Genomic DNA, 15,018 nt, shown 5'->3' on the forward strand with positions numbered 1-15,018 from the left:
CTGTCTCCCTCTCTCTCTGCCCCTCCTCTGCTTGCACTCTGTCTCTTTCTCTCTCTCTCAAAAATATACATTAAAAAATAAAATAAAATTAAAATTGTTTCATTAACCAGGAAATTTAATCAGAACTACTCCTAATTAATTAACTCAATCATCTTTCCTGTGTCTTCTGTCACACAATTTCTTGTGTTTTCTGCAATTTTCTGTAATTATTTAGTGGCACTAGTAACAAATGGATGGGGTGCCTGAGTGGCTCAGTTAAGCATCTGACTTCAGCTCAGGTCATGATCTCACGGTTCGTAGTCTCGAGTCCGGCATCAGGCTCTGTGCTGACAGCTTGCAGCTCTGAGCCTGAAGCCTGATTCAGATTCTGTGTGTCTCTCTTTCTCTCTCTCTCTCTCTCTCTCTCTCTCTCTCTCTGCCCCTCCCCTGCTGGTGCTCTGTCTCTCTCTCTCTTCCAAAAATAAATATTAAAAAAAAAATTTTTTTTAATGGAAAAATGAGTGCCTGGAAAAGGGACCAAAAAAGATGATTCTGAATTTTCTTCAAACAGTTGATAGGCCTCTGAATATATACAGTATTTTATATATATAAAAAAAGATAATTTAGCAATCTGCAATTAGAAACATAGAAACTTTTGAGTCTATCTTTTCTAGCAGTAAGGAAGACACTGAGCGGGGGTGCCTGGGGGCGCTCAGCTGGATGAGCGTCCATCCGACTCCAGCTCAGGTCACGATCTCGCAGTTAGGGAGTTTGAGCCCCAAACTGGGCTCTCTGCTGTCAGCATGGAGCCTGCTTCGGATCCTCTGTCTTCTCTCTCTGCCCCTCCCCTGCTCATGCTCTCTCTCTCTCTCGCTCTCCCAAAAAGAAATAAACATTAAAAGAAAAAAAGGAAGACACTAAAGTATGAGATAATGTTCCCTGAACCAAACTATTTATGCACATACTTTACTTTCAATATGGTAGAAGCTTATTCTTGGGCTGACAAACACCCATCGGTGACACAACTTCTAGAATTTACTACACACTTATTGGATATTAATGCGTATAAAATATTTCTAAAGTTAGACTTATTCAAATATTATATTCCATACAAAAATTCAAGTATTTTGTATTAAACCTTTTGGTTGAACAAGGTCTGTGAACATACTGAGATGTGTTTATCATTATTTAGTTACATCCACATATTCAACACATTTGTTAACACATTATAAAATTAACAACTTTGGCCAGTACGAGCTGATTATCTTACTATTATCTATATCAAAGCATACAGTTTTGGTAGGAAATAATAGAAGTATATAAACAGTAAGTGCTGAGTAACACAGGCTTCTTAGCATAGATAGAGCTAAGCTTGTGGGAGCTTATGTTGGAAACCCCTTTTTCTAGACCACAGAAAGTGGTGAAACAGTGGTTGGGGTAAGAGATAAAGTAAGATAATCACAATCATTTAGCATTTTCAAAGAATATATGCTCCCCTAGAAATTCTGCTTGACAGCCAATAAAAAAGGATTATGCCAGTAATAACCATTATTTCCAGATTGTAAGTCTACTAATAGATCTTGATTTATTGGCTAGAGACCCATACTGTATAGGATAGTGAACATCCTTGTTCAATGTTCTACTCCCTCATTCACTGAGGCTTTTCCAGGCCATTTATGCAATAAGCTGCAGGCTATGAGGAAATAATGCTCTGGAGCAACAAAAATCATGTCTGGCTAAAAGATTTAAAGGTAAAGATTTACATATTTCGATCTTTGGGCAATGGAAATAACACAGTCAATAATTTAGAAATTAGCAACATATACACCTGATGTCAGTCTGTACTTACTGATTAGGAGTTCCAGGTGGAGATCGCGATGGAAGGCTTTGTGTTTCTAACCTGTCATCAGATATTGAGTTTCTGCTTACTACTTCCCAATCCATTAATTTCCGTGCCAAGGGCTTACTTGGGGATCTGCAGAAATAATTTAGTATGTAAACATTTTTATACCTCCAACTATAAACCAAATCTTAGAATTTGTCATATTCTAGATGAATAAAAATAGTTTACTTAAAGGAAATTAATGCATTTGGCAGCTATATACCTCATAATTTCCTAAGAAATTAAATCTGCTTTGTATGAAGAAGGAAGGAAAGACACGCTAAGAGTAGAAGAGAGAATAGGAAAGAAAGAGGAAGAAAGGAAAGAGGAGAGAGAGGAGAAAAGAGGAGAAAAAGAGAAGAAACAAGAAAAGGAAGAAAGGAAAAAAGCAAAGGAACAGTTGGCTACCAAGTTATCTCATATATGAATACTATAAATATTGCCTATTCCAGAGTTTCTGAAATTCTAAGTCATCTTGTGATATATTAAACAACTGCTAGCATATTATCTCCTGAATATCCTTAAATCTTAAACCCAAACCCTGATCCTCTGCCTCAACAGAGGACATGGCAAAAAGGATAATTATGTATTTTTTCCATTTTATTCATAATAGGACAGTGGATTTTTTTTTCTTTGTTTTGTTTTTCCAAAAAACATCATTTAGAAGGTTAACTATTCTGTCTCATGGGAGGGAGTAGAAGACTATGTTTATTACCTATCTATATATTGTCAGCTATCATAGTAATAAAGATGAGACCTAAGTAATCTTTTCAGAAAAGATACTGAAGTCTGCAGAGATCAGAAATCTTTAGAATTTAGGTAAGTTAACAACTAAAGTCTTTTTTATGTTCAAATTCAGATAATGGCCAAAATTCATGGAAATATATATGACATCTACTTAAATACCTAGTTTTTTTGACATGCACAGTTAATACGAAGGTTAATATACGGAAGTAAGCTACTTACATAAAAACACATAATAAACGATCTTGCAAGCTGATAGTTTTATATTGCAATAAATTCACTGAAGCACATAGATACAGAATAGACTAAAAAGCACAGTACACGTACCAAGAATATTTAATAAAATTTACAGACACAGTAGGAAGTATTAAAATGATGAGTGGAGGGTCCTCGTTTTAACCTTCTATAAGTCAAATCAGTTAAGTATCTATGTCTAAATATTGAAATTTACCAGTATAATGTATGAACCTAGGTCCTCCCCTACATCCTGCATTTTATAATTTATGAGTATCTAAATTTTCAGTGCAATGTTTTAGTTTATTAATTTTATGAAACCACAAGTAACGTAAATTACTTACGAATCCAAACCACACAAGTGCCTCATTTCGTATATTCATAGCCCAAACCTTTTTTAGTTTGGCTTAATGACATTTCCTTAATTTAAGAACTTAGAACATTTCGTAAGAGAGATGTAATGTTATTGATTTAAAAATAGGCACTGACTCAGATTTAGTTTTTCATAAAAGAATTCAAATTATAGGCTTTTCTTATTTGAAGACAACACAGGACACCATTTAGTCCAATCTCCTAATAGTGCCATGCAAACTAATATTCCTATTAGTCAGAATAAGATGGAAAAGAAAAAAAGCGATGGTATTTCATACATTTGATTTTTAAAATGAAGTAAAGATTATTAAAAGAAACCCTAGAATTATTGCTCTTGTATTAATGTTAACTCTCAAGAGTTAATAAGCTATTCTTTCTCATATATTAGACTACTAAATGTCAGCTGTAAGACTGCATAACTACAGTTAGATTGACTACTTTCATTTTTGAAGAGAGGGAAAAAGTCATTTGAAGACGAAAAAATCCAATTATACTCACCTAGTAGTATAAAGCGTCAGAACACTTAACTGTTGTTAATAAACTAAACATGGTTGGAAATGCTCTGCGCTTAAAACTAAATTTCAAGAATTTTATTAACAGCTTTAACCTCAGAGACCCACCCACTCAAGCTTGCTGTCTATGTTTCCTGTTGAGTGTGGAAATTTCAGAGAAAAAAATACCACACTTCATCAGTGTGTTTGCAATGTGGTAAATATATTTTCTGACCATGGCACTTTATTTTTCTGTTACACGTGAACATTCTTTTGCTTTCTTCTTAGATATTATATGACAATTAAAACAGTGTGAAAGCAATGAAAAGAGTTGAGCGACTGGGAAAAAATATTAACATATTCATCACTGCTGAAAAAAGTGACCTTACATGAAAAGTTGAAGAAGAAATCTGTTCTATTTATACACCACCAACTAAAATTCTAAGAAGTGGATAAGAACTCCAGAATTCTCTAATACTTTAACAGAATAACTTAATAACTGCTAAAACCATCAGAGTTTTTTGGTAGATATGCATCAGGTCATCACAGTGAGGCTGTGATATATTATAAAAACAAGCCTTAGACTTTTGGAGATGGAAGGGTCATAAACACTAAACAAAACTTTGTCCCTGCTAAGGACTTATTTTAAGGAGGATTCATAGAATTCCACATAACAAATGATATGGGACAGATATTTAGGACTTCTTATATTGGAATTTTAGCTCTACTATTCCTTAAATAACGCATATTTGTTTCATAAAACAACCTATCACAATTTTCCATTTTAATAATGCACATACAAAATGAAGAGCTAGGATGCAGGTATAATTGTGCATATTTCTCAAAGTCACACATGATCAAGATATTCAAACATTAACACTTATAAAGAAAGTACTTTGCATGTGATAATAATATTAATATGTAAGTACATGTATAATTTGATATTCATATCATACTACAGTAGAACTAGTTATCAAACTGTGTTCACTATTTTTATAAATATCAAGCAAGAAAAAAATTCAAGCTTCTTGTAAGGAAAAGAAGAAAAAAGCTAAGAATTTTGTTATGTGCATTAAAAAAAATTTTTTTTAATGTTTCATTTACTTTTGAGAGAGAGAGAGGCAGAGTACGAGTGGGCGAGGGGCAAAGAGAGAGGGAAACAGAATCCGAAGCAGGCTCCAGGTTCTGAGCTGTCAGCACAGAGCCTGACGCGGGGCTTGAACCCACAAGCTGTGAGATCACGACCTGAGCTGAAGTCAGCCGCTCAACCGACCGAGCCACCCAGGAGTCCCTTGTTAGGTGCATTTTTAAGAGAAAAGAATCAGAAAAATATTTGCTTTGATTTTAACAAGTCTGAGGGAGTGGTGCAATAAGTCGTAGTACTAAGCGAAAGGATACATTTTAAATGAAAACAACAAAGTTAATAGGAAGTAAATTATTTTATTCTTGAGAAATTTCAAGGAAAATAATTTCAAAAGGACTTTCTGTACATTTTACCTTCATACTGGTGCTTAGAACTTCCTAACTGGAAACAAGGGTATCTAAGACTGTAAGAGCGAGGATTCTGAATAATTTCAGTAGCCATGTCTATTACGGTAGGCATCTTTGTTCTTATTTTGTTCTTTTCGCCCTTCCCAAATAACCAAGTAACCAAATAACCATTAATGACGCTAAGATTTATATTTAATAGAAAAATGACAATATTTCCCTCATAAACCTAAAAAACAAGATATAACAATAAATCAAATTCAAAATATTGAACAAATGTTGAGATAAACTACATCATTCAAATTCAAGTAAATGTATGACAGCAAAATGCTATATAACCCTGACCAGCTAAATCCTTCAAGGCATTTTCAGACAGTTTTCCTGTTGAGTAGATCATTCACACACAAAAGAGGATGGGGGTAAGCCAGGAATGGAAGGGGGGGGGGGGGCGGATAAAAAAGCAAGTTAATTTTATTATTTAAACACATAAAAATCGTGTTTTAATAATTTTTTGTTTCAAATGTCCTTACTCCAAGGAACTTACAATATTATTTTTTACTCATTTGTTTAAGCACTCAGGGCACAGCACTGGCAAAGAGTAAGCTATTTATATTATATATATATATATATATATATATATATATATGCATATATATATATGTAGTAATATTTGATTCAGCCTTGTCAGATATATACAGATTCATATCTGTGAGTATACACATGGCAAAACCTTAAATAGTAAGTACCAAAAATTATTTAACGTAATTGTATTGCGTCATAATTTTTTTTATGTTATTTGGCATGTTGGAATTTTAATTTATTTATTTTTCTTTTCTTTATTTTAGACAGGGGAAACCTCGAACACGGTTGAGTTTCCCACGTTTGGGGGAACCGCAGGAATCAGAATGGCCTGAGCACAATGGACAAGCCTCTCCCGGAGAGAACCATCTCTGCGATCATGGTTATCTCCCCTGCCAGGTAAAATTACTGGCATTTGGAATTTTAACAAATAATGAAGTATCACTTTTATGAGCAGAAAAAAAAAAATAAAACAATTTTTACTTTTGGAGAAAAGAAAAAAACCAAAAACTCCTTTTACTCTAGAAACACAAAACAGGAAGGTCTTTTTGATAAAGGCTAAGGGTAAAATTAAAATAAAAGCCAAAGCAAAAATTTCTCATTAAAATTTATTAAAACTCTTATGCCTCCTATGACAGGAGATACCAAACACATGAACTCTTTAAGGACTTATCCTCTGTAAGCCATTTCCACTGAAAAAACATGCCTCATTTAAAAGCCATCTACCATACTGCACACATTATTAAAAGAGCTGGGTCTGATGCAGTGAAAAAAACAGATAAAACTCCCACCCTCATATAGCCTGCATTCTAGTGGGGGAGACAGACAATAAAGGTCGTTTCTCACATCTCTGAGACAGAGCAGCCAAGCATTCACCTATCTCATGCAGAACAGCAAACCTATTCTGTAGAGGGTAAAAGTGTGGCTAAGAACAGGGAGGCCTGTGTGAGAATCCCTTAATACTTCAGGTAAATTATTCAAATGTGCTGTGCTCAGTTTTCTCATCTGTAATGGGATTTACCTCACTGAACTATGGGGACTGTGAGATAATACACAAAAATTCCCTGGCCCAGATAAATACAAAATAAACGTTAGCCACTCTTAGGTTAACTGGTTATCCTCTTTCCACTCACATGCCCATACAACGGATTCTCTCACAGCAGCCAGAGTGATCCCCTAACCCCCCATATTTTACTATGGAACACTTTAAATATAAACAAAAGTAGAGGGAATAATTTAATAAACACTGCATTCAGGACCCAGGTTCAACAATTATCATTACGGTCAACCTTGTTTCATTCGTCCCTACATTTACCTGAACCCTCTCACCCCAATGATTCTGAAGCAAATCCTAGAAATCACGGTATTTGTAAATACTTCAGATTACCACTATAAAACAAAACAACTCTGCCAGACTCTTAAAAGTCCAAGTCCCTTTATATCTCTTCAATGCTCTCAGTCCCCACTGGCTTTCCCTTAAATACAAAGTCCTTACTATTTTGAACATGGGGTCATACAAGTTCTGGCTGCTGCTTACCTCCCTAACATGTTCTCTACTGCTGCTCCCTTACTGGCCTGCCTACTCTTCCTCAAACATGACAAGCAGGCTCCAGCTCCACGGCCTTGCACTGGCTCAATCCGTTACTTGCATTAGATATCTGTTGCACCAATCAGAATGTAAGCTCCAGGGGGCTAAGACGTGTGTCCCGTTCTTCATTCTAGTCCCAGGACCTGACACACGCTCAGAAGAGTAGGTCCTCAATAAATATTTGCTGCCACCAATTTGGTCACTCCTCCTCCCTCCCACTTATTGGATAATCCTGTTAGACTGCTGCTCCCGGATCTCAAACTAGACTTGTGCCAGGTTAACTACTTTTTCTGTTACAAATTTGTTCTCTTTCCTGTTTCCCTTTGTCCATTTCTGTCACTCAAATCTGACGGTCTCTCCAGATACTCCTATCTCTAACACACCTCCATCTAAGTGATTTAACAACTTCTGTTAGTTCTACCTGCAAAATATTCCTCAAATTTGGCCCCTAGTCTCCATTTCATCACCAATGTTTTAGGTCAGGCCTTCATTATTTTCACTGGGATTACTGCAATAACCTAATTGGTCTCTTAGCACCGGGTCCTTACTTCCAATCCATTCTCCATCATTGCTCATAAAACTATTTTCTAAAACATAAACTTCATCATGTTGTTTCAACTTGCTTGAAAACAATAGCTCCTAAAAATATGAAGATAACTAAATGGCACTCCCCCAAAATTAACTTTTCTCAACAAGATGATGTAAAAAAAATGGAAATGGGCTGAATAATACATGAAATCAATCATTATGTTTTTCAAAAATGTTAAAAAAATAAAGGAAATAAACTTTCCCAAATATGTTACATGAATAACGTAGTATTTGATTCAGCCTGGTCAGAACTACAATGCTTGATACAGGGTTAATTTAGCTCACATTAAAATAATGTGGGGGGGGGGGGGCAATGAATAAACTAGACAAATTATTTCATTACTCCCTCAACATAATTTATTGTTTAATTAAATAAAGGATCATGTGATAATTCTGTAATCACATCTGGAAAAAGAGTTTTTAGTAATTTTAATCTTTCTTTTAAAAAAATTCAAACACTGAAATAGAGGCAGCTTACCTTGCAAATACCCTGTCTTTATTTGCTTTTTCTTTGCCATACTGAACTGACTGGACTTCAGTTCTCCCACTGAAATACATAAACATGCACAATAATAAAACCTTAAGGAAAATTATAAGATAAAATAACAACATACAACATGATTATATTACAACTTCATAAGAGACAAATTTGTAGCAGAGAAAAGGGAGCAGAGAAGAAGAAGAAATGAATGGACTGAATTCCAGCTCTACCTGAATGGATGAAGCTTATTTATAGCTCTTCCAATTAATGAACAAAGATGTGTTCCACAGACACTTCATTTTTAGATACTTCTTTTATTTGAGAATGACTGTCACTCTCACCCCACAGGTTGGTCTGTATCTCTACCACTCCTTAATGAAGGAGAACACAGGGAATCTTAAAAAGCTGCTCTTGGGGCGCCTGGGTGGCGCAGTCGGTTAAGCGTCCGACTTCAGCCAGGTCACGATCTCGCGGTCCGTGAGTTCGAGCCCCGCGTCGGGCTCTGGGCTGATGGCTCAGAGCCTGGAGCCTGTTTCCGATTCTGTGTCTCCCTCTCTCTCTGCCCCTCCCCTGTTCATGCTCTGTCTCTCTCTGTCCCAAAAATAAAAAAAATAAACGTTGAAAAAAAAAAATTAAAAAAAAAAAAAAAAAAGCTGCTCTTTCCTTGGGCTTTTCTTCCTTGTCTACTGGTAACGATCACAGATACAAATACTGGTTATATTCTCAAATCCTTCCTTGTCCAGACACAGGCAACTCCGGACTTTCATAAACAGGGAGGAACTAAGGACTGAAAAATCACTGGGAGTTGGGCACTACAATTTGCCTTGAAGCTGAATTGTCTAGCAGGCACACAGTTTATGCATGGAAATAGAGCCTCCTCTATGGTAAACCAAGGTGTTCAGAACTTATTTGTTACTAAAAACTTGGTTTTCAGAGAATTTGCTACTTGACACATCATATTATTTAAGTGTGAACAGACATAAATGTCTAGTATATCAAATAGAACCATTTACATTTGTAGATATCTAATTCATATAAAAGCAGCCAAATGTAGGTTTCCAAAGCAAAGCAAACAATTTTAAGATCATCTTCCATAAATAAGTACAGATAAATGTGAACAGAATGGTCTATCTGTTGAAGTTCAAAAAATTTTTTTAAATATTTATTTTTGAGAGAGACACACACACACAGAGTGCAAGCAGGGGAGGAACAGAGAGACAGGGAGACACAGAATCCGAAGCAGGCTCCAGGCTCTGAGCTGTCAGCACAGAGTCCCACACCAGGCTTGAACTCACAAACCGTGAGATCATGACCTGAGCTGAAGTCAGACACTTAACCCAGTGAGCCACCCAGAGGCCCCTATCTGTTGATGTTTTAAAGGAAAAGTCCAAAACATAACCATGATTTTTATTTTTATTTTTTTTTTTTTAAATTTTTTTTTTTTTTTCCAACGTTTATTTATTTTTGGGACAGAGAGAGACAGAGCATGAACGGGGGAGGGGCAGAGAGAGAGGGAGACACAGAATCGGAAACAGGCTCCAGGCTCTGAGCCATCAGCCCAGAGCCCGACGCGGGGCTCGAACTCACGGAGTGCGAGATCGTGACCTGGCTGAAGTCGGATGCTTAACCGACTGCGCCACCCAGGCGCCCCATAACCATGATTTTTAAACTTAGGTACGTTGAAGTTTCTTAAGAAAATATATTTCCTCTAAGAAGGATAAACTATACTTGCAATTGTGAACAAGGTAACGAGTTGAGGTTCATTATTGTTTTCTATTTCCGCATTAGAACAATGATTTTAATCCCTTCGATATTTTGGAACAGAGATAATAAAGATGTGTGTTTGGGTACATTCATGGAGGAAATAATAAATCGTTTAATATTCCAAATTCCATCTCTTAGCCTAAATAATATTTCAATATTGTAAGTATTATAATAGTTCTAGTATTTCTAACCACTGTTTATTATGACAGACAGAAATCTTTATTTAATGCATACTCAGTACAGACAGGACTGTGTCCAGATAAACACCTGTCATGCTGCCATTCCTACCTCAATCATAAGATTATTGATCATTTTGATGATTAAAAAGTGCTTTACAGTCGTGGGATTGAGCCCAGTGTCAGGCTCTGCACTGATACAGCAGAGCCTGCTTGGGATTCTCTCTCTTCCTTACTCTCTGCTCCTCCCCTGCTCGTGCTTTCTCCCTCAAAATAAATAAATAAACATTTTTTTAAAAGTGATTTGGATAGGGGCGCCTGGGTGGCTCAGTCGGTTGAGCATCTGACTTCAGATCAGGTCATGATCTCGCGGTTAGTGGGTTCGAGCCCCACGTCTGGCTCTGTGCTGACAGCTCAGAGCCTGGAGCCTGCTTTGGATTCTGGGTCTCCCTCTCTCTCTGCCCCTCCCCAGATCATGCTCTGTCTCTCTGTCAAAACTAAATAAAACATTAAAAAAATTTTTTTAAAGTGCTTTGGATATATTTTTTAAAGTTTGAAAGGACTACAAACAAAACTTAACTCTTACAACTATAAACATGTATGGTTTACTTATACACGCTAATTTAATTTAATGTTAACTGAGCTGTCATGGGCTTCAGTCCTGTTCTTCCATGATCCACTAAGTTTCATAGGAGGCTCCCAGTCAGCAAACTATTTTCTAGATTCCTTTGTAAGCTGGCTTTCTCTTACTCTACTTTCTGATCTCCCATCAGAAAAAAAGTAAACGTAAGTCAAAAGCCGGAGACTGACAAATGCTGGTAGCTGCTGTAACAGAAGTGGGAATAGGACACTAAGAGAAATCACACCTTGTCAATGTTATATACCACCCCTGGTCAAAGCAGCACCTATTGGGCAGATCCAGAACTGACTGTGACAGTGGTTCTAACAGTGGAGTAGCAGGTCTAGGCTTATGGACTCCAGCCTAGATGTAACACAAGCTTCTGATCTTTAAGCATTATCCATTCCTCCTGGTTACTTCACTATAACCCTCTTTCTCACTTTTGCTTTGCCAGCCTAATACCTGTGTAACCAACTCCCTTAATTAAATTGCTTTTATTAGAAAAATCAAAAAGACTTTGTTTCCCTGATACATTAATTTACCACCGAAGAGGACTCAAATGAGACACTATTACTCAAAAGGCTGGATTAACAACTTGAATTTCATAATAAAAACATAAAGATAAAACTGAAATATGGGGGGGCCTGGCTGTATCAGTCAAAAAGGCATGTGACTTTTGATCTCAGGGTCATGAGTTCGAGCCCCACATGGGGTGTAGGGATTACTTAAATAAATAAAACTTTTAAAAAAATTGAAATACGATGGAGCAATTAAAGGTTTATAGTTTATATTATCCATAATATGGTTCATTAGGAGTTTAGTATTATTACTAGAACAACATGAATATACCATAATCTAAGAATACCAAATTCTGACAGCAGGATAGTTATCTTTAAACAATGAGAAAATGCTGATTGGTAAGAGAATACAGGCTCATTATAGGTAATTTCAGCAATACAGAAAAGCATAACAAAAAGATTTTTTAAAAAAACTTAGCCAGTCTTATCCCTAAGAAATAATCTCCATTATGAGTGGTAAAAATCATTCTAAAACTCTCTATATACGTAGAAAATGCTACAAAAATGGACATAATTCTATTAACTGTGTGATTATGCAATATACGCCACTTTTCACGAAAACAGTATTAAACTAATTTCCCTCGAACGGAAAGAAGAAAAAGACTGCCACTCATAAATACATGTATATACATGGTAAGAAAGACAGACCAGGACAAGTTTAAGGAGTTGGTGTTGTTACCATTTAATTTTTGCTAACATGGTTTCTTGTACTTCGACTACTCTCTTGTTTTCTTAGTTCTATTGTTATTTTCACTTTATCAAAGTTTATAGCATTTTAATTCTGCTCTATAGTCACAATTCTGACAGTTGTCAAGGATTAGGTCTATATTTAAAGGACTTAAGCTTCATTCTTAGTTCTTTTACCAAGATTCTTCTTGAGTCATGTTGACTTATCTCTTGTGGGTTAATTTTATTATTAAAACATTTTTAGAGGGCACCTGGCTGGCTTAGTCAGAGGAGCTTGTGACTCTTGATATCAGGGCTGTGAGTTACAGCCCCACATTGGGGGTAGAGATCACCCAAAAATAAAATCTTTTTAAAAAGCATTATTTAAAAAAAATTTTTTTTTAACATTTATTTATTTTTTGAGAGACAGAGAGAGACAGAGCATGAGCAGGGGAGGGGCAGAGAGAGGGGAGGAGTCACAGAATCCAAAGCAGGCTCCAGGCTCTGAGCTGTCAGCACAGAGCCCGATGCAGGGCTTGAACTCACAGAGCGCGAGACCATGACGTGAGCCGAAGTCGGACGCTTAACCGACTGAGCCACCCAGGAGCCCCTAAAAAAGCATTATTTTTTAGATGGACTCACAGATGTTATATTCCCTGAGGTTTTGTATATTTGATAATGTTTATTGACTTTAGATTTGAATGGCAAACTGGTAAGTTTAAGATTTTTCAGTCACTTTTTTTTCCTTGAAGACTTGGTAGACAAAGGGTGACTCCCAGCTACACATAAGCCTGAATAAAGTTTTATTTGGCATTAACAATGTTTAGAAGTTTTTTGTTTTCTATTTCTTTTAGAGAGAGAGAGAGAGAAAGCATGTGTAAGTCAGGTGGGGAAGAAAGTCAGAGGGTGAGAGAGAGAGAAAAAGAATCTTAAGCAGGCTCCACACTCAGCACGGAGCCCGATCCCAGGCTCTATCCATCCCAAGACCCCCCGGGATCATGACCTGAGCCAAAATCAAGTCAAATGCTTAACCGACTGAGCTACCCAGGTGCCCTGTTTAAGAGTTTTTAATCCAAACTGATAAACCTCTAGCAAAGACAGATCAAGGAAAGAGAAGAGAGAAGGTACAAGTTACCAAAATCAAGAATGAAAGAAATGATATTATTACAGATTCTAGAGATATTAAAAAGAATACTATAAACTTTATGCCAAAAAATTCAACAACTTAGAGAAAACAGGTAAATTCCTTGAAAAACATGAACTACCAAAGCTTACTGAGAAGAAAGAGAAAACCTGAACTGCTTTACATCTATTAAAGAATTTGAGGGGTGCCTGAATAGCTCAGTTGGTTAAGTGTTCGACTTCAGCTCAGGTCACGATCTCGCGGTCTGTGAGTTCGAGCCCCGCGTCGGGCTCTGGGCTGATGGCTCAGAGCCTGGAGCCTGCTTCCGATTCTGTGTCTCCCTCTCTCTCTGCCCCTCCCCCGTTCATGCTCTGTCTCTCTCTGTCTCAAAAAATAAATAAAATGTTAAAAAAAAAAATTAAAAAAAAAAAAAAGAATCTGCTGTACCTTTTTTTGTAGCTAAAAATTTTCTAATTCTGTTTAAGTGTTGCTACTGAATTTGGGGGTTACTCTGGGGGTGGGGGAGCATATATTTTTAATAGTATATCCTGTACTAAGCTTTATGCTGTTATTTTTTCTGAGATTACAAACTGGCATTTATAAATTCTGAGATTTACAATACAAATCTTTTTTGGACCACATCTAAATATTTTCTGCATGAATATATAACATGAATTAATCTAACACGTAATGATGAAAGATTTTATTTACTGAAGATGGAAAATATTATTTTATGAAGCAGAAACAAAAATGGATAACGCTTGTTTTAGCAGAGATTACGAATGACTTTTTCTATCTGATTCTTACCAGGCTGCACTTAAAAACTAGCTTTCCTGAGTCTTGTAAGAATTCCAGAGGCAAAATTAATCAGAATTTCTCCAAATTTAGAATTATCCCCCAAAGACTGTTTCTTTTAGGAAAAGATAAAATAGTAATAAGACAGTTTTAGGAAAAGAAATTTGGGGTTATTGTTCAATGACTAAATGTAATTTTTGCAGAACAGCTGTTTTGAACTCTTTATAATAAAGGGTTCAACAAACTCATACATAAAAAAGCAAAGTACAGGTATCCCCTGCTTTTTGTAAGCCTGTGTCACGCCACTATGCTTGTACAATATAAGGAAAACCCAGCACTCAGCATCTGTTCTGCAGCGAGCCACTGAAGAGGCAGCACACCCCACAAGCAGCGAGACTGCCCCCGACCCCTGCCCCAAGTTCCTTCCCAGGCACTACACTCAGCATCTCAGCAGTAAGCCACCAACGCTCTGAACTGTGTGAGCATCTGTGCTTTATCTTGATTTATTTTGTGTATTCAATAGCAAGATGTGTCCTCAGGTAAAAGAAAAGCCTGTGAGAGGTAATTTTGGGGGTCTGAGAATGCTAAAAAAGTTTACCATTATAGATTAATGGTAATGGCTTCTTCATGTATGCCATTTGGCTTATGAAAGGTTTTACAGGGACATTCTACTTTTGGATAGTGAGGGAAACCAATAAATTACATGTTCATGCAGAAGATACCTTTGCTTTTACAAATAAAGGTGTCTTAGAACAAAGAAAAGTTTTCTTGTAAATGTTTAACAAAGACATAATGGAAATTATAGATGTCTAGAATGTAAATAATTAAATATCATTGATTTACCTTTGAGAATAATGATCAAAATTATAGT

General features: G+C 36.3%; 1 protein-coding gene and 1 pseudogene across 2 annotated transcripts in view; both read right to left on the reverse strand.

Moving 5' to 3' along the window:
- The window catches only part of PTPN4 (protein tyrosine phosphatase non-receptor type 4), a 226,346-nt gene that overhangs the window by 59,572 nt on the left and 151,756 nt on the right, over positions 1 to 15,018 (reverse strand). For both annotated transcript variants that reach the window (XM_030324799.1, XM_030324797.1), the window contains exons 13-14: positions 8,424 to 8,492; positions 1,829 to 1,954 (exon numbers count right to left, since the gene is read on the reverse strand). In XM_030324799.1, coding sequence (XP_030180659.1) covers positions 1,829 to 1,954; positions 8,424 to 8,492 — 195 coding nt within the window. The remainder of the gene's footprint in view (positions 1 to 1,828; positions 1,955 to 8,423; positions 8,493 to 15,018) is intronic.
- Positions 6,050 to 6,176, reverse strand: LOC115522690 (annotated as a pseudogene).

The sequence above is a fragment of the Lynx canadensis genome, chromosome C1 (assembly GCF_007474595.2).
Source record: "Lynx canadensis isolate LIC74 chromosome C1, mLynCan4.pri.v2, whole genome shotgun sequence".
NCBI classification, from domain to species: Eukaryota; Metazoa; Chordata; class Mammalia; order Carnivora; family Felidae; genus Lynx; species Lynx canadensis.